The sequence below is a fragment of the Chaetodon auriga genome, chromosome 11 (assembly GCF_051107435.1).
Source record: "Chaetodon auriga isolate fChaAug3 chromosome 11, fChaAug3.hap1, whole genome shotgun sequence".
Taxonomy (NCBI): domain Eukaryota; kingdom Metazoa; phylum Chordata; class Actinopteri; order Chaetodontiformes; family Chaetodontidae; genus Chaetodon; species Chaetodon auriga.
In genome coordinates, this window is record NC_135084.1 from 15,660,417 (window position 1) to 15,682,386 (window position 21,970).

At 42.1% G+C, this 21,970-nt stretch overlaps 2 protein-coding genes across 2 annotated transcripts in view; one reads left to right on the forward strand and one right to left on the reverse strand.

The window, feature by feature from the left end:
- Positions 1–221: 221 nt before the first annotated feature.
- On the reverse strand, positions 222–1,329 carry LOC143328616 (DNA damage-inducible transcript 4 protein-like). The gene is made up of 2 exons (XM_076743843.1): positions 1,072–1,329; positions 222–862 (listed from the first exon to the last, which is right to left on the reverse strand). The coding sequence occupies exons 1-2, from the start codon at positions 1,238–1,240 to the stop codon at positions 357–359; spliced, it is 675 nt and encodes a 224-aa protein (XP_076599958.1). The 5' UTR covers positions 1,241–1,329; the 3' UTR covers positions 222–356.
- A 6,717-nt stretch (positions 1,330–8,046) lies between these two features.
- Positions 8,047–21,970, forward strand: part of spock2 (SPARC (osteonectin), cwcv and kazal like domains proteoglycan 2) — a 28,509-nt gene continuing 14,585 nt past the window's right edge. Inside the window, exons 1-2 of the mRNA XM_076743840.1 lie at positions 8,047–8,362; positions 21,742–21,787. Coding sequence (XP_076599955.1) covers positions 8,174–8,362; positions 21,742–21,787 — 235 coding nt within the window. The 5' untranslated portion in view covers positions 8,047–8,173. The remainder of the gene's footprint in view (positions 8,363–21,741; positions 21,788–21,970) is intronic.

Genomic DNA, 21,970 nt, shown 5'->3' on the forward strand with positions numbered 1-21,970 from the left:
AGTCTCACTGCAAATTCATAGAAAATAATTTATTGGTTCTTCTTTAAGGTGTTGCAAATACAAAGCACACAAGTTTCATGTTATATTTGACTATCAAATACATAAGCCATTCCCTTGAGGGTGGGACTTTACATTCATAGGAAAGACACTGGCCCATGTTCAGACATGAGCCTTCACTGTTGAGTCACCTGTAACCAGGTGAGTAGCTGCCATGAGACATACAATACACTAACAAAGACATGTACGTGTTTTTTTCTGGACCATCTTGTCAGTGCCAGTCGACGTGTTGGAGCTGTAAGATATCTGCAACCCACCAACCTCCTTTCACAGTACATATAACTATCAGGAGTGCTTGGTCAGCAGCACTCCTCAATCAGCAGCTCCCCTGAACAATACAGTTTCCTCTTGATAGCCCTGAAGCTTGTACTGAGCCTCAGAGTGTTCTGGTGCCGTGCAGGCGTCTGTGGTGACTTGCTACCCTTGAAGAGCTTCTGAACCTTTGGCCACAGTCCACTGGACTCAAGCCTCAGCACCAGGGTCACGTGAAAGGTTGGGACAAGGGTTGCGTCCACTGCTACCTGGTCCACAGTGCATAGGGGGCCTTGGTCCCCCTTGTCCACACACAGGTCAATGATTGCTCCCCTGAGCCCGCAAGGCTCGCTGACAGCCAGATGGAGCAGCTCTTGGCTGATATTGTGCAGAAGACAGTCAGGAATGATAAGTTTGGAGCAGCCCAGGGTGTCTGATGCTTCATTGAGGCTTTGTGTTATGGTTGCTACAACCTCTGTAGCCAATGTCTCCTCCAGGGGATAACAGAAGAAACTGCTGTCTGATTCTGAGAGGGACATGTCTGCCACAGATCCTAAAACAAAAGACGGCAGGTTAAAATCTTGTTTGTTAGTGCCACTCTTAACAACAACAAAAAAGAAAAAGAAAAAAAAAAGGAGGGCATCAGTAATAGCCTCTGCCTTTCTACAATCCAGCTTTTAATGAGTACAAATACACAAAACATATTTATTAGAGTGTGAATCAACAATCGAGCCTCCTGAGACAAAAGGCTGGTAAACTCACCAGTTTCACTCCTGCTGCACTGTTGATGTGCTGGGACCCTCTGATTGATCCCCTTCAGCTCAGTCAGCCTCTGCAGCAGATTGCCCCAGGACAGTCGCTTTGGACCCCTGTCCTCCGCTGGAGACGGAGGAAAGCTGCCGTCCAGAGAGTGGTTGCAAGAAAAAGACATTTTCACAAACTAACTAATAAGATCCTATTGTTAAAAAGTGCAGTGGTATCCTCGAACAGGCGGCCCCCCACCTCCTGAGCCAGACCAGCTGGAAAACACACTCTGCAACAATGGAACAAAGCGTTAAATACCCAAGCCCGAACGCCCCGCCCCACTGTATTTCTTAACCAATGAGGTTTCAGCTCACGTTCCCAGCTCTCTACCCTGCCTGGTAACGTTTTTTTTTTCTTTTTGATGAGGCGAAGGCCTGTCCCCCCCACCCGACCCTGCGGGCGATCGACCCCCAACCCAACTTGTTCACATAGATTATATTGTTTTAAACTAATTTGACTGACAAACATGAAATCAAGGAGCCAAACCGGCTGGCCAATCAACGCCCGTCGCCATAAAGCCATGAAACAATGAAAAGGACACACCCCCTTAGTTTAGGGACAAAAAAAAAAAAAAAAGGAGAAATGATGAAAGAGCTGTGGAAAGATTCATTGACGTGAGTGGCAGCTCAAACTGACACGTATCGCACGTAGACCTCGTGTTTTGTCTTGAAATGATCGGAAACCTGACTGCTGACAAATGAATTTTGGAGCTTTTTTTTTTTTTTTGTTTAATACATCACAAAGTAGGATTCAGCCTTCGTGATTACAAAGCTCCTGTTTACGATCCTGACTGAATTCAGTGATGTGATGGATTATTGTGATTAACGTATATATTATCATGGGATTTCTTCACGCACTGAGCCTGCACGTGTCAGTGATTTTGTTATTTGTGTGCTTCGGTTTATTTTGTGTTTGAGTGGTGATGATGGATCAAATATCTCCTCCCTCATTTTTGAAAAATCGGTTATTCTTGTCAGAGAGATTGATCTCCAGGGGCAGCAGACCTGAACTTTTGGATCAACTTTCCTGACTCCTGACTTGAAACACGTAGGCCGACACACGGACCATCCCCCACCTCTCAACACAATCCACTGCTGCGTAGGATCCAAGTTATCTGCATCATCAGCTGGAGTTTGCAGCATGAGATTTTGGGATATCATAAATGTTTTAAAATCTCACAGAGCTGAATGACCTCCCTGTGCTTCAACTTTTGTTAGACAAGAGAGTATATAGGCAGATTGTATGTAATTCAGTGGAGTGCTGATCAAATAATATTAAAGTATCCCAGATGAATAAGGCTTGCTGCGCATTAAAACTTAGCCCAGGTCCCGCTGGGCAAAATTTGTTTGACCAGTTTTGCAAGAAAAACAATCTGCAACACCGGCAGAAGCCCTCAACCTGATTATACTGGTAAAACTGGTTTATATAAGTGTGAGCTTATGACATAGTGAATATATTTAGATGGATTTAAGCTTTCATTTTATTTACCTTTGCAGCTTTATTGGGAATAGCAGGACTAGCCTGCCCGACATGATGTAATACGCTGTATGAGCAGATGATGGCGCCACTGTACCACCTTCAGATGGCGCACAATGAAGACGCCTCAACCTGAGCGTTGTGTGTGCATGCCTGTATGTGCAATGTTTATGCCCCAGTGCACCTATTGTTTCCAGTGAATATGGCTATAAACACACAATCTTCCGCATGCATTAGCCCATGTGCACGTGCACCATAATGGTCACAACTGTGTTTTTTCTGCTTCCTCAATGTGTCACTGCAATCCACATCCAGATGAGAAATATTGCACTTAAGTGAGCTTAAGCTTCTACGCTACACTGTTTGGCATAAAACAGTGTTTGCGCCATGTCATTGGAAAAAAAAAAAAAAAAAAAGGTAAAATGGAGAGGAGGAAATAAAGCGTGACAGGCGCTGTGTTTTACAATTCAAACAGGCCTGAGAGAGCTGTTAGGCTGGCCAGCCTCAGGCTATGTAATTCATGTAGAATAAATCTACTACCAAATGGATTGTTAACAATGGATTTTTGTTTTTGGAACAATGTGCTTTAATCTGAGGTGCACCAGAGTGAATCACAAAGAAGAACAAAACAAACTATTTCACATGCCAAGGACCCTTTTTTTCAGTAGGCCAATGGTGTCAAAATAACCAGAGCGAATTATGAGGCACTTAGATGGAAATGCAATATATTTACACCTGAATTAGTGCAGACACAACCCTCCTCTTCAGTCTCTTTAGAATATGCTCATGTTGTTAATTAATTCAAGAAGGGGTACGAGGGTCCCTGGATTGTGTTTGCCAGGCTGTAACTATAGCAACAGCATGCTGTTGTGAGCAGGGTCCACCTCACTGTGACAGCTGAAAGGTTTTGTTGAAGCTGTAGTGGAACAATCTTGGTTGCATCAGGTTTTTATCATAGGTCGTGACATATAAAGTGGGGTGGTGTCAGCCACTCAGACAACAAGATTCCTACCAAAGTAGAAATCAAGTGTCACTCCATATCTGTGGCAAATGTCCCAGCATGCAGCCTCTCCTTGCTCTGTCACCGCAGCCATGTCTTTACCTGGAAACCCTGCAGCTCTGAGCTCTGAGTTTGTTTGGATTCATGTGCCTGCGGCGCCTGAAGTTGGAGCTGGGACGGCGTTCCATTTAGGTTTTGATTTATTGCTGGAGGAAGCAGAAACAGACCTGCGCTCTCGAGGGGGCGCAGGAGAAACTGTGATGTTTGGCAAGTTTCGCTGAGACGCACTCTTCTTTATCAAAGCATTAACGCTTTACACACCAATTTCAAAGCCCTCTTTTTTTTTTTTTTAGCTTAACGGAGTGTTAGTCACTTTGTTTTTGGCTTACCTTGAACTAGAAATATTGTCTGTGGTTTGCTTTTGCTTTGGGTACATTAGGGAAAGTGGACAATCACATGAAAGGCAAGGCTTTTGTTTGTTTTATAAGCTAAGCTCAAACTGACTGAAATAGCTCTGTGATACAAATGAACTTTTTAAAATGTTTCCAAAGAAAATCTAACACCTCTGTCACTTTGTAAAAAATAAATCAATAAATCAATAAATAAATAAAAATTGATTGATCAAAGAAGGCGAGCAGGAACTGCAGTAAACCACACAAAGACAGCAAGGTGGTGTCGTGCAACACAGACACACAATGAAACAAGCTATAAACTAACACCAAATGCATGTACAGTGCACAAAATCAATATAGCTCCTGCCTGGTGATCATATGCATTGTTACACATCTTCTCTATGTCTCATACCACTTTGTTTCGTCTTCTAATGATTTTCATGCATCTACTGTACTGTACTGTACTTGTGCTTTCTACCATATATAATTTTTTCTTTTATTCTTGTCACCAATGACAGGATATGAGAACTGAATGTGAATGTATTTCCCAGAGAAAAAGTATTATTGTTTCCCTCCACTCCCTATCGGCTTGACATAAAACACCCAAAGGAGCTGGATTATTTGTAGTTTCCAGTTAGGTTTTGTCGTGTGTGTGTGAATGAGCCTTATTATATATATTGATTGCATGTCATCAGGTTTCCTGATGCATTGCTAAGTGATTGGAGCAGGAGAGAGAAAGTCAATGCATACATAATAAACTGTGACCACATGACATCAGACAGAAAAAAGATCCTGATCATTATTCATAAGTACTCTTACCGTGACTTGTCCCTGAGCAAAGCTATCTCTCATTTTAGAACCACGTGCATTATTTAGCAATGCTGCCAATGCTTTGCTTTTTGTATTTGGTTTTGAATTAAACAAGACTTGCAGAGCTCTTGTGTCTGCTCTTTGAATCTTCAAGCATTCTGGATATCATCTATGTTTACCATATTTTACAGGACATGCTAATGTTAAATGCATATTTTAGTTTCTATTAGTTTACCTTAAAGGTACAGCTAACATTTAGGAAAATACACTTACAGTCCTTTTTTTTTTTTTTTTTTTGCCAAAAATTAGATGAGAGGCTTGATACAGGTCTTATATACTACCTGTAAGCTAAATATGACGCTAGCACCAGCAGCCAGTTAGCCTAGCTTAGCACAAAGACCGCAAATGCTGAAACAGCTAGCATGGCTCTGTCCAACAAAAGTCACTTAACAACACCTTGAAAACTAACTAACAGCTGATAAGCATATTTCTCAGAAAATGTTGAAAGTTTGCAAACTTCAATAAAATAGACTTTTTTAAGTGAATTAAATTGCAACCGCCTTATAACTTTCTTATCTCAGTAGCATCTTTGCAGGTCCATAAAAAGGCTGATAGTGGCTTATGGCTACCAGGCATTATGGCATGTCTATGGGAATGCAAGGCGTCCGTTGATGAGGGTAGCCAACATGTTTTGTTAATGAGCATCATCTGATCTTTACATTTCTCTGCCCTGCGGCCATTTCAGCCATCACAATTAGATTCCCTCCCATTGCTTCACAAAGACGTCAGACATGGGGAAACCACGCTCACATGACTGACAGGGGAGTATTTTCCCTGCTTTTATAAGGAGATTACCTGAAACCCCCTATGGCTCTGTGACTCTAGGATTACTCAGCCATTTTTTCTTTAACTGGCTCCAATAAATGATGTGAACATTGTTGGCCTGCCACGTTCTGCCCTCCTCCCTCTGAATCCAGGCTGTGTGACTGTCACACCACATCTGTGTGTGGGTTCATGACCGGGACTGTGCCTGAATCCCAGTGCAGCAGCCTCAAGGTTTTCACCTAATATGTGCCTTAAAGGATGCATAATGTTAATCGCACTGCCATTTTGCTTCATTTGACTCGCTGCTCTCAGTTTGATTAATGTCACTTAAAATGCAGCAGGCTTACTGCAGCAGCTGCAGAGCACTGCAGAGTTAAAATGCATTATTATTTTACACATACATTAGTTTATAGCAGGGAGTAAGAACTGAAGACAGTGTAGTCCAAACCAGCTACATTATGCAGATTTGTTGTTTTGCACACATAAATAATTCTAACCAATCTGAGTGCATAGCTGTGTTGTAGAAATGAGTGCGCTTGCTATATGTATCACATATATTTGGATTAGGACACGCTTTGTTGCTTTCAGACACTGATTTCATCACATCCCAATGTCTGCATTGTGTTCAATTTAAATAACTTCCCCTCTCTTTATCTCTGCTCGTAAACTTGATTGAGTTCAGCTGAGAGATTAGATGACGCCCCGCCTCATGCCTGCCTTTATTGAGAGGGCCTCAAAGACACTCTTTTCAGGATGAAATAAAGATGGCATCAGTTAATCCAGCATTTCAATTACAAGCTGTCACTCAGTGTGTCTCTCTGGGGACTGGCTGAGACTGCAGCGGGAAGAGATGCAGCAGGCAGGGCAGATACAAGCTTCCCAGAAATGCACCAGAAAACATGTCATTATCTGTGGGCCATCTGAACACAGAAAACCAGAGATCAACAGCAAACTAATCAAGAACCTGCCTCTTTGTGCTGTTTGCAGCAGCACAGGCCTCACCTTTCCAGCTTCATCTGGTCTACTATCCAATTTTAGCCAGGTATGTTTCCCTGTGAGAGGAAGGGCAGGTTATTCTCTTTTTTGCGGGGGTTGATATTCTGTAACGAAAGCAACATCTGCATAGTCTAATGCAAATATAGACCACAGGCTCACAGTAACATCACAAGCTAATACAAGTCATTAATTGTTCAGTTTCTTTTAAGATTGTGTCACATAAGTGTTGATTCAGCAAAAGAATTTTTTTTTTTCCCCCACTGCATGTGATGGCAGGAATAGCACATGTGTCATCAATAACATTAATTATGGCTGTGTTGCATTTAGGTGTTCCAGTTCCAGCTCTGATACTAATGCTGGCCCACTGTCACGGCTTACTGGGGCACTTAAATGGAACAGAGCCATCGTTAATGTCATTATTAACAGCTGTGCTTTTTAACAGACCTGAAACACCTGCTGTGTGAGAACGGCCTGTCCTCAGAAGCCATACAGCACATAAAATGTGGATTTTCTACTGGTCTGCTATGATGAGGAGCATCAGGGTCTGTTTGGATGGCAAAGCAAATCAAACCTACAGCTCTTTAAATTATGTCACTGTCTATCTCATGAATAGGAAATACTATTTTGTGTTTGTTAAAAAAGATATTTGGTATTGTCCCATTATCATGTTAGAGTGGAACAGTGTGTTTGAAGTAAATTTGGACACTTTAATGCAGCTAAACTTCAAAATTGCATAAATTTACATAACAAAGCTTAAAATTACTGATAAATCTGAGTGAACCGGTCACTGTGATTAACTGATGGATTACATAAGGAGTATACAAAGAAACAAGTAAATATTATGTTTGATATTCATACAAATATATCAGAATATGTGTGGCATTCACAAAATTTTTTAAAAATCAGACTAGAGTCGAAGTTCTTAGAGAAAATAACCAGAAAAATTAATGCACAGAAACTTTAATAATTGATTTATCACTCAGGTTAATTCAAAGAAAAAATACCAAACATTCATCTGCTGCTTTTTTTTGTCTTATGTCATACTAAACTAAATATTTTCAGATTCCAGACTCAAGCAATTTGATGTCATCACCTCGTCCTCATGAAACTGGCATTTTCCCTACCAATAAATCAAATGATTCACCGGTTACTTCAGAAAATAATCCGGCAGATTGCTAGATAATGGAAAAAACGCTTCGCTGCAGCCTTAATTCAGACTGCCCCACATAGCTGTCCCACCTGAACGCGTCACGTGGCGTTTGAGGGTACAGCATGTAAACACCAACTTCAATTAAAATTAAAATGCAAATTAGTCTGTGACGTATCCGTCCAAACATACCAAGCAGTGTCACACAGCCCCGGGACTTACCCTGAATACTACCATCAAACAGGCTTCTCTCCTCCTCTACCTCTCTCCACCTCCCTCTCTCTCTCCGCCAGCAGCAGAAGGAGCATCCTATAGGCTAATCAGTTGGTAGTTTCAATCCAGCCTCAGCATCCTCCCCCTCCCAGAAGAGGAAAGCCGACGACCGGTGCGTGTGAGGTGTTTTTGTCCGCTACCATGGTGGAAATTACGGATATCGTGTGCCTTCTCGTGCCCCTGGTGATGCTCGCGGGCTCTACCTTCCAGACCGACGTGAGGAGCGTCAAAGAGGCAGAAAAAACGGGCAATTTCATGGAGGACGAGCAGTGGCTGTCCACCATTTCACAGTACAGCCGCAAGATCAAGCACTGGAATCGCTTCAGAGACGTAAGTCCGCCGTGTAGATCAGATGGAGAGATGCGCGGTAATGCGGTATCGGATGCGCTGATGGTGAAGCACGCACGGCCATTTAGAAACAGCAATAATAGTTATGGCACACTTTCTTGGCCTGATAATACACACAAACTTGGTGGTACTGCTGCTGCTGGAGCATAGCCCACACAGTAGAGACACACACATACTTTGAGTACATGTTTCAGAATAAGAAAATATTCTGTAAGGTGGCCAAAAAGAACAAGAAGATGGAAATAGAAAAAGTCTACCTGGGAGATTGTGTTTACAGTATGCCCTATTTTGAATGAATGTCATCTTCTTGGAGCCTCTACATTTAGTCAAATTCTTATTATTTTTTTAATGGTTCAATGTATATTTTACATTGTATGTGAACTGGGTAGCTTGGGACTGGATCTTTTACTTTTCTGTCTTCCTCTTCAAAATTCAGGGATGTCTTGAGTGATGTTTAATTGGAGAGTTTCATTGAGAGATAAGAAGCTTTGCCAGGAATGCCATAGGTCAAAATAAAACTACAGTGGCAAACACAAACCACATATACTCTGCTCACTTTAATTGTACCAGCCCATTGCTTGTTTATACGCAATTAATGTTTTAGTCCCACTTGCCCAGCAGGAGCAGTATAGACCTCTTCCATCATGCTGCCCTTAATATGGCTTACCTCAAATCTGTTTCCAGATGTGTCCCAGGAGCTTTCACAAACAAGAGAATTAAGCAATTAGAGCAGACGGGCTGTGATTGATTGATATGCATATTCACCTACTGAACAGACTGAACTGGGTTGCGGGGATTGATTAAAGCCTGCAGGGTATGCACAGTGATATATGGCTGTGTCTGAAAATGTATGGATGGAGTTTTGCCTCCAGCTCTGTGAGATGATTACTAATGATCCCAATAGGATTTGGACAATAGCGCAGTTGGATTATGTTCCATATAACTCTTGTTAATTGGGTTTTAATTGATCCAGGGTGGTTGCAGCATGTGATAGTAGGTATCATTATTGGATTTGAAATGTGAGCAGCTGGCTTCATCTTGAGCATCTGCATGAGGACAATGCCAGTCTTCTCAGGAGGAGCCGCTCTAAATGGTAACCATCCTAGAGAGGCTTTGGTGTCATTCTTGATCTGCATTCATAGGATTCCTGAAATCACAACTCCCCGAAGAAGAGGTGAAAATTGGCAGCCGTCCCTCCTGGGATCAGATTACTTTGACTGTGATTACTTAAAGAGAATGTCCTCTGGAACTGTACTTAGGGAGGTAATGAAATTGTGGGCCTGGAAAGATTAAGTCAGAATAATTGTGGGATTATAACTCACTGGATGCTGCTTCATATTTACACAGCTTTGATCCAAAATGTTAGTTAGAGCAGCAACTTTACTCTGAATTCAGCACAGCATGATCGCCTGTGCGAAAAGAAAAACCCCTTCCTTCCAAGAGTGAATGAAAACACACGGAGGAGCATCTTTAAGATGTACAGTAAACGGTTTGGGGAAAACGTGGGATCATCCTCTTAACATTGCTTAAGGGGTTGCCATCCAATATAAAGATGTCACTTGCTCCGCTTTCCCTTTTTTTTCTCAATTTAACATCAAAGCTGCTGTGCAACACAAACAGCCCCTTCAGCTCCACGCTGTATCTCTTTCATGATCATTATTCCCAGAGGTGATTGTTTTAATGTGGGAGTGCGTGTGCGCGCTGTAATGCAGAAGCGTGAATTTGTCGGGACTGTTGCGTTTATGTTTTGGTGCGTTTGCGTTAAAGGGCAGGGGTGGCGGCGGCGGTGGTGGTGGTGTCTCTGGTGATGATGATGATGACAGGGGAAACATCAGAGAGGCGAACTACTGAACCTCCCCTGGGAATCGGCAATAGAAACCGCTTTGATTTCAGCTTGCTGCCGTAGCAACAGCGGTCTCTGTGTTATGGTGTTGAAATGGAGCATGTATCACTGAGGGTTTGATGACTCTATCCCCATCACCAGTCCTGCTTCAGGGGGAGGAATACGCAGAAAAACCCTTTATTAGGATTTTTTTCCTATCATTCAAACTGTAAACTTCTTCCATTTGTGCGACCAGCTAGTATTTTCTTGATCTTTCTTAATGAGAGCCGCTGAATATTGATCGCCGGTGTAATGAACATTTAATTGGAGTTGCGTCGCATTGTTCTGAAATCTGAACTAGAAAATTAGCAGTTAATCTCTGGGAATTCTTTGGTTGATGTATAAAGGACTGCCAATGACACAGTTACTGTATAGGTATTCAGATTGCACAAATTGATGTTGACTTGCACGGTCCTCTGAGAACTGGGTGTTGAATATTAATCCAGCACTGGAAAGCAATAATCAAAGCTGCAGAACATGAAAGATGAGCTCTTTCATTCTCCCTTTCACATGTGCACGAACACGCACGGATGCACACGAGCCGTCACACACAGAAACACACACAATACATAGGAAGGCGCACTGTAAATATTTCATATTTATTATTCTCCTACAAAATGTAAAAGCAGAATCAGGATAAGAGGCTCTTTCACTTCCAATAAAAATAGCTCCCGCACTTCAATTTATTTCACAGAAAGACAAGGAGATTAGATTTAACAGTTAGAGTCAACAAATAATAGAATGGGATACCTTCAATCCTTTAATCTGACAGGTGCACTCAACATTTCATTCCACTAATGCACCAAATCCAGGAGAAAAAAAAAAAAAACATGAGAACAGGGAAGGCAGTCTTGGTAACTGAACACAGAGCTGTTATTTTAACCCAAAGGCTCACCTCCCTGGTGTTATTTGGCCAATTCTTATCAGGCATTAGTCACTTTCAGTTCACATTAAAATGGCTACAGCATGCAGTTGTTGTTAATTCATCACTCAGGGTGACCAGTCGCAAAGGTCTTACCTTCAATGTGGAGTTCAATATATACAGCTTTGTACTGCATGAATAAAAGATGGAGACATACAGTAGCTTGACAAAAACTGCAAGACTGACGATAACAACGCACATTGTTGTTGTATTTTACGCACCATTTTTCAGAACAGACGCCGAATAAAATTTGTTCGGCACACGGAAATTCAAAGACTCAATCGTAGGAGCAACTGGATGTCAGGTGGGATCATCCCGCCAGTTGAGGCGCTGTCTGTTTTCATTTCAGCGTGAAATGAAATGACTGGAGACTTCTGCGTTTTGTGCATAGCAGATCCAATTTGGTATGTCTACTAAAGGCAAGCCAACAATAAATTCAATTTTTTGCTCAACTTCCCTTGTAAAAACGATACTGTCCATGAAATTGCCAAGCCATGAAATTGGTCCGATGTTTTATTCCTGTTGATTTAAGATAAACTCAGATATGCGCCTAAAAATAGATGGTGATTAGGACATAGCGATGCAAGTTCACCCAGGAGGAGGCTGTTTATTGTCAGCATCCATCATGCACGCCAGAATGAACATGAAAGAAATGATGTGATTTTTGTTTAATTTTTTTCTCCTTTTCTTGGTCTGTGCCTTGTAAATCCTTATCTTTAAAATGCATACCTCTTCAATCCGCCAGCTCTGGACCACACAGCACCAATCTTGCTTGCACCTGTTATGCCTTCACTCATTTTTAAGGAACAGAAAACACTCGGTGCCAGCACAAAAACATCAGATCCCTTGTCAATGCCAGTGGATTAAATATGCAGAATGGAGGAAGTACTTGTGGCAGGTTCTGGCAATCTGGCAAAAACATTTGACAGAAGGTTTACTTCGGATACTCATACCGGCCTGCTTGATTTTAGCCTCTCCTGTTCTTAAACTGGCCTCAGTCCAGTGCAATTTTAACACTTTGTGATTGCCTGTCAGTGCTCCTTTTTATCATTTCACCGTAGTGCACGAAACATAATTGTACATAATGGCATCTGTAACACTTGAGCCAAATACTCCATTAAAGACTATCTGGATGAACAGTATATTATCATCACTACAGCCCTGCGCTCAGCCCGGCTTTCCTATCACACAGCCGCTCAACTACCCCGTGCTTTCTGATGTTAGAGTAGACTGTTAGTGATGCGTTAATGCTATGAATGATGATAACAGCTTATCAGAAATCCATTAGTCTATCTGGTCATGCTTTGTGTGCTCTGGCATGAATCGTTCTTATCGTAGTCCAGATTCTCCATGAGTCTGCAAACATCCAGAGCTCTGCTGGCAATGCAGATGGAGTGCATCTCGATCACCTCCGACAGTTTTGGGAGAGATGGTCTGCTTGTTCAGGGTTTGGACGGACTACTGGTGCACTGTGGGGTGCCTTGGCTGGCTACCAGAGGCCTAGGTGGGTTGTAATTGAGTAGGCTAGAGGGAAAAAAAAAGAAAAGAAACAGCCTTTCATCATGCCCTGCTTGCACGGCTACAGCTGCTTCCCACTGCAGTACAATAGCCACAGCTGAAGGGCACAGGTGCCGCAGAGAGAGACAGAGAGGACTTATTAAGTGGTGAAGAAAGGTGATAAATATCCAATTTCTTAGCAGATGCAATTGTATACAAAATTGAATAAATGCATCTTCACCCAGAACTCTCCATTCAGTTGTGACTAATGGCTGCAGAAAAGGACACAGGCCTTTTAAAGCATCCTTTTATACAACATTCTTCCTCGCAGATGCTAAAAGTCCCTGCATGGCAGCAGTTGCATTTCACATGCATGACTTCTCACGGCGACCTGCTTCTGTGTTGGCTACACATGGGAGTCGTATGGGAAATAGGTTGTTTGCTGCAGAGAACAACTACCATCCAGGGATGTGCCTGTAACGAGCTCTTTGTGGGCTACTTCCAATGTCCTCCTGTGGTTAGAAAACCTGTAAAAGACAGACCAGTTGTCAGCAGCAGTAAAAGCCCCAAAATGCTGTAGTTTTAGTGTGATTGTAGCTTGTTTGAATTCAGATGCAAAACAGGACAATTTGAAATTCAAGAGTTGTATTTGTCTCATGATTAGCGCTCATTTGAAAATGCATTACGTGTCTTAAACTGTTATGAGACTGTGCATGGCTTTTGAGATTCTGTAAGACAGGTTCAATAAATCAGCCCTTTCTTTCTTTTAAAGCTAACAATAACTCTAAGTGGCAGCGGCTGTCCCTACAGTAAATACCACCCAAGTATTATTACCTTTGGGCTTGAGCCAGACTGAGTCCCAGCCAGAGTAAGCTCACCTCCGGTAGGTGCAGTAACAAGAGAGTTTGGAAGAAAGAAGTGGTTGTAAGCAGTGTAGATCTGGACGTTTTAGTACCTAAGAGCACCTGAGAGCTTGTTAAGAAAGCATTTGGTGTAATTTAACTCAGAAAAAGAAGACGCATGCACGTACAGATGCATGCACACATAGAAACTCACAGGGGTTGGATCTGGGATGCGTGTTTTGAAAGAGGCTGGCAGGTGACAAGGTCTCATGGTCAGACCTAACTTGACTTCCAGGGTTTCACCACATATTGAAGCAGTGCGCACGGTGGGAGCAATGCTCTTGTTTGAATGCTGGTTCCTTTTCTGACTCATTCCAAAAGCAAAAATACAAGAGCAACAGTGTAAGCAATGGCTTTTTCTGCTCTGCCATAAAGCTCCAACCGTTAGCATGTCAGGCTAGCTAGCTACCATTATTCTGAGGCCACAGGCATTTCATACAGTACTATTTTATGTGGTTACTGGGTGTATTTAAAAAAAAAAAAAAAAAAAAAAAAAAAGCTGTTCACGAGTTGTCCATCCTCTGTGTGGTATTTCCCACCGTGGGAGCCAGTCCAGGATGCTGCAATGTCAGAGTATAGGCTACATAACATTAGCTCTATTGGATTTGGGGAAGTTTACACTCCAGAAACGCCATAAGCTCATTAAATAAACATAAATCTCTGTCTTAATTGTACGTTGTATGTGGGCCGAAGCTAACACTTAGGCTAAGCACCCATACAGGGTTATGCTAGAATGAGACATAGGACTCACTAGTTCTACAATACCTGAAGAATCGTGTGTCTTAATTTAAATGTCTGCTGCATGTATCCCGCTGACTTTGTGCCAGGAGCATGCAGCCTGACTCCCTCTTTTAGCACAATATCAGGTCATCCGGTGTCTTTATTGGCTTAACCGATCAGCTAACTACAGCTGATCCGCCAGCTAGAGATGAGAAGCTTTGTTTTGTCTACGCTGTCTGAAACCAAGGACCCAATCACAAAGCCTTTTGACAATGAATTGTAAATTGAGCATTTGCATGTTCCATGGACAGCTATAGTGACACATGGCTAAAGGGGGATATTGTCATTGTACTTCAAGTTGAGAAAATCAAATTTATGATTTTAAAAAATAATAGTTCAAAATAATTTATACAAATGATGCTATAAATCATATAGTAAAGGAATTTTAGCAGCTTTAGCTGTACTGTAAGTAAGCTTGATGCTGGGACTTGTGAGGCACCACAAATGACAGCCAGTCCGCCTTTTCCACAAGACGAGTCACATTTCAGCCCACTGTTGCTGCTGATCTGGTTGTGACTGTCTTATTCGATTACATTGTTTTAGACCCCCCCCCCCCCCTTTGTCTCAAATCATTGTCTGATTCTTATCCTTTTAGTAGCTCCTACCAAGGCAATTTCATTGATTTTCCATTGTTGTACGTGTCTGTTTTTCACTTGAGCTCGGTGTTTTTCAGTGAAGTGTGAAGGTTCTCGCTGTTTGTACCAGATTCTCTTGTGAGTTGCAGACTGTTTTCGTATTCCCCGCAGGGCTCTGAAAGGCACAAGGTCTGATTTTATTTATAGATAGCGAGTACAGAGCTGGCGTGAGTGCACAAAGACTTTGTGGACTAAGTGTGATTTTTATAGCTGTATCTGTGTGTGTGTGTGTGTGTGTGTGTGTGTGTGTGTGTGTTGTGTGTTGTGTGTTGTGTGTGCATGCTGTGCGTATTGCAAAAGGAAAGCAGGAAAGTTGTAGAAGTTATCACCAACACACATCAAAATTTCTGTCAAATTCGCTGAAGCCTGTCCTTTTTCTGTCCTGTACCTTTGAATATGTGTCCAGTGAAATGGAAAAATGAATTCACCATTTACATAATTGAGACCAATTTTCAGCGCGGTCTTGTATTCGACCTTGCTGTTACAGTATTTCTGACGTCACTCGTCTCTATTCGAGTGTGTAGAGTGACATTAAAGCCTTTCTTGAGCGAGGCAGAGAATAGTTATGTACAATGCACAGTATCTGTGGTGCCACACCACATGTTTCAGACATAAATTAAAACCTTTTGTCCACCACCTTCTGTATGAAAGAACGTGCTCATGTATGAACCAGTAAGCAGAAGTGCGGTGCAGACAATATGTCTGTTCATCTGTCAAAGAACTGTGTGCTTTAAGATAGAAATCTATCTGCAAACTGAAGCATAAGAAATATGTAAATTATTCATTCAAACTTAGGCTTTCAGTAGGGCCAGCGCTCTCACTCGTAATTACTTTTTTCGTGCAGCCTGGTGCATCTATTGTATCACACATACAATCCGCATTTGGATGTGCTTGGCCTCCATTTCACATCTGATTTTCGTTACGCGTGCAAGCAAATCTGAGCACAATCTGAATTTTGCAATTACCATGATTTTCTACACCCCCTGCTGAAATGCTCCCACAGCACACAGCGAGGAAACATGCAGGAAAACCTGCCAGTGTTGCAGAGACTCAGTCTCTCCTGCAGTTAGGTCTACAGTCATTCTCCATCTAGCATTTTCTATTTGTGTCTTGTGGTTGAATGTCTCCCTGTTGTGAAATACCTGAGGTGCTTGTAGACTTGTACTACAAATGCAAATAAGGGATTTTTCTGCCATTTAAATGTTTAGTTTTACAAGAACAAACATGCAAGCCATGCAGTATAAAGCATAGAGAAACACAATTACCAGTAGCAGTGAAACTGCATGAGTAAAATGTTTTAAAATGTTCAAAAGTTATGAAAGATTTTAATTTACTCCTTCATTTGTCAGGAGCATAGTATTTACAGCCAGCTCAGAACAGAGCGATTATTAGAAACAGCAACACTCTGTAATAATGAAGCCAGGCTCACAGTCACTAGATCTTCAGCAGGGCAAATGTTTGACTATTCCAAAGCTTATAATGACATCAAATAGAGCACGTCTGTGCTTTTACGTGCAGGTGCACATGGGAAATGCAGTTTACAATTTCAGTCCCCCGAGTCAAAATACATCAAAAGCGCAGAAGATACAACAATATGGAGCATAATGATTATATCAAAGGTTCATCAATGAAGGTACAGTTGTTCAATGCACCACTTGCTGCTGGTCCTGAATGAAAACATTATTTAGTTTGTAGAATAACTGTTTTCACTTCTGATTTATCTTGCGACTCCTAGTGGAAACTTCCGCTCTGTATCATTGCTTCATCTCCACCCTTATTTTGTCCATCGATCTGTTTCCCAAATGCACTAACACCCGCTTCACCTTCTCTTACCCAGTCCTCCCAGCTCTCTTGCATAAGCCTTGCTCTTGACTCCATCCTGCAAGGGAGGCAGACCAGACTCTCAGCGTTTGATGTTCTGCCTCAGCTCACAGCTCTTTGTAAATGCAGTAATACAGGAATCAGCAGGCCTGCTTCTCGTGCCCTGCAGCCCAGTATGCAAGAAGATAAGTGGGGAACATATAGGATGTGAATATTGTTGAGGGGTTTTGTTTCATCTCAGGCGTGCCTCATGCGATCTGTAAACCAAAGCTGAGAGGCTGCGAACGGCAACTGAGTCTTTATGTGAATCTCTAGGTGGGAGGAAGTGACACGGTTCTGTATGTAGCATCGCTGCTGAAGACAACCTCAGGGCGATGTAATTTTTTATTTCACAGCTTTATTTCATCAGATATGGGGTTTTATTTTGTACTGCAACAATATCCAGCAGAGATCATTTCAGCAGTGCGCTTCCACAACGTTTTCACTGTTGTAAAATAAAACGTCAGGACATGAATTTTTGTTGCAAAGTTGCAGTATTTTTTAAAGAAGACATGTTTATTGCACTTTTTATGCCTCTATGCTGACAATAGCTGCGACCGGAGGCGTGACGTTTTCAGCTTGTCTGTCCGTCCCATTCTAGTGACCAAATGTCAACTTGGACTCAAGGATGGAGTGATGAGATTTTGGTGGTCAAAGGTCAAAGGTTACTGTGACCTCACAAAGCACTTTTTTTTTTTTTTTGTTTTGCAACAGCTAAAGAATTCAGATGCGACTTATGACAAAGTTTCACACAAATGTCTCATGGGATAAAATGAAGTGATAGCGTTTTATATCCAAAGGGACAAAAGTCAGCTTCACTGTGATGTCAGTAACACTTTTCTGGCCGTTATTCAACACCATAACTCAGGAACAGAGGGGCAGATTGTGAGCATATTTCACATTTGGTCAGATACTGAATTGGTGACACTAATCTTGGGTGTCCACCTTGAAACTGTGGTGATCGTATAGATCTTCTGTGCTGCCTGGTTCAAGGTGTTTTCCAGTTTGTAGCTTCTTTGCAGTAGCATCCATATTTGAAGCATTGCAGTCCACCACAAGCTCATTGGTTTTGCTGATATTGAACTTCAGGTGATTGTCGTTGCACCATGTGCGGAAGCTCTCTATCAGTCCTCTGTACTCCTCTGTAAAAATAGTCTCTAAGTGAAGACAGCATGTTTCTCACTGGAAATGATTCACTAGAATAATACATGTCAAGATAGTGATAGTGTCTGTTTCACCAAGAAACAGTACTTACTGCCTTTTATTAACTTCCTTACTTATATTATATCTCCACTGTCTGCACAGACATGGATGTAAAATGCAGCTTGACTGGTTGGCAGAGGCGTACAACCAAGAAGCGGTGATTCTAGTTAAATATTGAACCCACTGCAAGTCTCCTTTGTTCAGTTTTAATCTGAAATTAGGATGTTTTCCCACTCGCTGCTCAGCTAAATGATGCTTTCCATCTCAGAGAGAAATGCTCATTGAACACGGTCAGCCTCTCCCTCATCTCTCTGTGACTTTGAAGGGGTTCTTGTATTTGATGGAGGACGTTTTGCTGTCAACAGACAGAAAAGGCAGGACTTCAGCAGCACAAGTCGTGGGCATGCAGCCCGGTCCTTGATGAAGTCTGGAGGGAGATGTAATTTAGAGTGGCACTCAGTCTTATTCTGCAAAGCTGATCAAACCCTCACATCTCCTTCATTAGATGAACCGTTCAGGTGTTAAGGAAATGCATTTCTGAGTCTATCCCCATAAAAAAATGTCAGCATCAGACGTTGTTATACGCCACAAAGTCCAAAGACGGAGGAGGTTTGGGTCGAGAAAATGCCAGAGTTTAATAACACACAAAATTATTGTTAGTTTCCTGTTTTCTACCATCAGTCAGCATTGGCTTATTTTAGCCATGACCGTGATCATTCTGTAACATTAACCAAGTGGTTATTATAATGATCGTGATGGCAAAGGTTCCCTAACCTTAACAAAACACTCATTTAACCCGAACCTCAATGTTTCCTGAACCAATTGTTATTTTAACCCAAACCCTGATCTTTCCCTCACCCTAACTAAATGATTTTTGGTTTGGAAACTACACACTCCACTGCCTTGCCTTCAAACAGAAAAGGTTTGAACTGGCTTACATTTACAGACTGAGACCTCCCTCGATGCTTGTATTTACTTTGCAGCAGCTCTGTGGCTTTTTCACCTCACCCATAAAAAGGGTCCAGGCCACGGAAACGCTGTCATACATGAAAACAGGTATTAAGGTCTGTGTGGGCTGAAATTGGTTATTGCGTGAATTTTATGACCCCAAGTGCTTTTATGATACGCAGTGCTGTTCTGCGTGGGTTTGATGTGTCCACAGAAGGCTGATATTAACATTAATTGTGAGAAAAGGTCAAGTTCATGTGGCAGACAAGCCCTCGCAGATCTCCACATGAGAGTGTTATTACTGTGTCCTTTGTTACTGATGAGGCAGTGGTGCACTCGGCTGTCACTGTGTAAAAAAAAAAAAAAAAAACCCTGAGGATAAGCACAGTGAACACAGAGTGCATCTGACAGCTGACATTTACCTAGAAACACTGTCAGTCACACACACGGCCTGTCAGATTGACGCGCGCACACCCATCAACCGGTTTCCTGTTTGCTCTTCTCGTCAAACGGCCCTCGATATCTGTCTTTCACATGCTATTTTTCAGCGACACTGTGCAGTTCCTCATGAGCTGAGCCCAATTTTACGGTGGACAGGCTCATCGGGTCGTGATCGTCCCCCCACAGATATGAGGGGCTGTGATCTGTCAATCAGCATTGTGGAGCTCGGCAGCAGGGTGAACAGTCTGCCATGTTTGATGCGGAGGGTAAGCTTCCCCGCTCTGTTTAACAAGAGGAGATCTTTCTGATGTTATCAGGTAGATCACAGAGCTCCTGGATACAGCTGAGTGTTTTCACCTCTCAGCTTGACTCCTCTAATCACTTGTGTGGAGAAAAAAAACGGCAGTCTTTTCTTCAGAATTTTGGTCTGTGAGTCATACTTTTCCAGTGATATAACTCCTCTGCTGTGTGCCAAACTTGTCACCGCGCTCTTGCGTCTCATGCTCACTTTCATTGTACACTCAGGAGAATTTATTTTCCCCCCGAATACATTTTCTGCAGCCTCTCGTTTATGAAATCATTGATTTCCAGTCCTGTCAGAGCAGCAGGACACTTTTCCTCATCGGCCCTGGCAGAAACACAAATACAGCGAGGCTGCTCAATAATGCAGGAGCTGAAGCGTCAATAAAGCAGATATGAGAGGTGTCAGATTAATGGCCAGGTTGTAAACTCTTTGAGGTCTTACCCTGCTAATGCATGACTCCATCAGGCCCAGCGTGGTTAAACAACCAGCAATCATTCATGGAGCTCAACCGGAGTGTTGAGTTAGACTCCAGCCGGTTTACTGGGAGTGATTTTTCCATCATTGAACAGGGCAAATGAGCTCTGCGCTGCAGCGACTGGCGGACGAGCGGAGCAGCCGAAGCGCAGTGTGGTAGATTTCAACGCTCGAGTGTAGTCCTTGCCAGTGATGAAAATATTTACCTCTGTGAAATAAAACTGTGAGGGTCAAAGAAGAAGGTCCCAGCTTTCATGAGGGCTGCTTATTTCATGTGTTGTGTCAAGATTTATCACCTTGCAGGGAGCTGTTTGGCACACGCTTCCAGCACTGTAAATGTTTACGGTGATGAGTAAGTCAACGCAAAGGAAGAAGGGGGGCTGATTGTAAATATCTGGGAACCACTTGTGTTTATTATTTCGTACACAGCAGTATGGTCAAAAAAGCTTTGCGTTTGCACCATCTCTTGTTTGATTCCCTTCCTTTTTGGATTTTAGGCTTTTTGAGACAGAAAAGTCAGAAAAGGTCATTATATGATTTTTACTTTTTCTGTATTTATTTTATATTAAAGGTCTTGTTAACTTATTCTCTTAATCAGCTTCTCATTATGAGTGATGGGTGCCTGTTGTTTTTCTGATGAGGTTGAAACAGTTTTGGTTATTTCATTGCATAGATTTCTCTCTTTGTGTTTGTGTTTTCTTGCTTTAAGGTACATTTGAGGTGATGTCACGTATTCCCCGGCACCAATCATAGTTCTGACCCACAGAACGCTGATGAAGCAGCTAATCTTTTAGTTTTTAAAATTAAAATCTTAATAAGTTTTAATTTCATGAGTGTTCAATGTTACAACAAGAATTTTGGGGCGCTTTAACTAGAACATGGGGCCTTTACAATGTCATACCCTGTATCTAAAATGACACTTTTCCTCACTAATACTGGCTCTTTTTTTCTCTCCTTTTGCTGTCATTTCACCAGGAGGTAGAGGTCAGTTCTCTCCAGTTTTTCTCCAACACTCCTCCAGCTGCCTTTGTACAAAGTCTTTTTCATTCATGACTCATTCTTTGGTCTTTTTGTGTGTCTTTATCTCTGCTTCTCCGACCATCTTCTCTGTGTTTTTGTTCAAATCTCCTTCAACTTGCCCATTTTAATTAGAACGATTAATGTTCTAATTAAGTGGGGGAAAAAAGGCGGTGCACTTAAAAGGCAGCTCACCCCCGAAGCCATATGTCTCACATACAGTACAGGCATCGGGTGTAGATTTCCATACAGATGCACAGGCACAGTGCACACCCATCTGTCTCTGGTGTAACTCACTTGGCTAATTATCATGCTGCAAGACTAATGTACACATTATAATCAATGTGCGATGATAACAGAAACGAAATCATCATGACAGAGTGTTAATATGTTATGCTATCAGCAACACTGTGCTCTCAGGCCTGCAGTGTGAATTCTGTGGCTCCTCTTTCTCTGCAGCTGCTAAAAAATGATTGTTTTCTTCGTGTTTCTGCAGGATGATTATGTTCGTACCTGGGATGAAAATCAAGGTTCTAACGACAGTAAGTGTCACACACCACCTCATCTCCTTCTCACCGCGTGGTCCCTGAATGCCATTTAGCACAAACATAAACATTTTTGCGAGTTAGGCTCATGTGTATGGCATTATTTTTGTGCATTAATCCTGAGCGTGCAACAAGACGTTTTTGTAAGATGACAGCAATTATAAGAAAAATGCTTGTTTT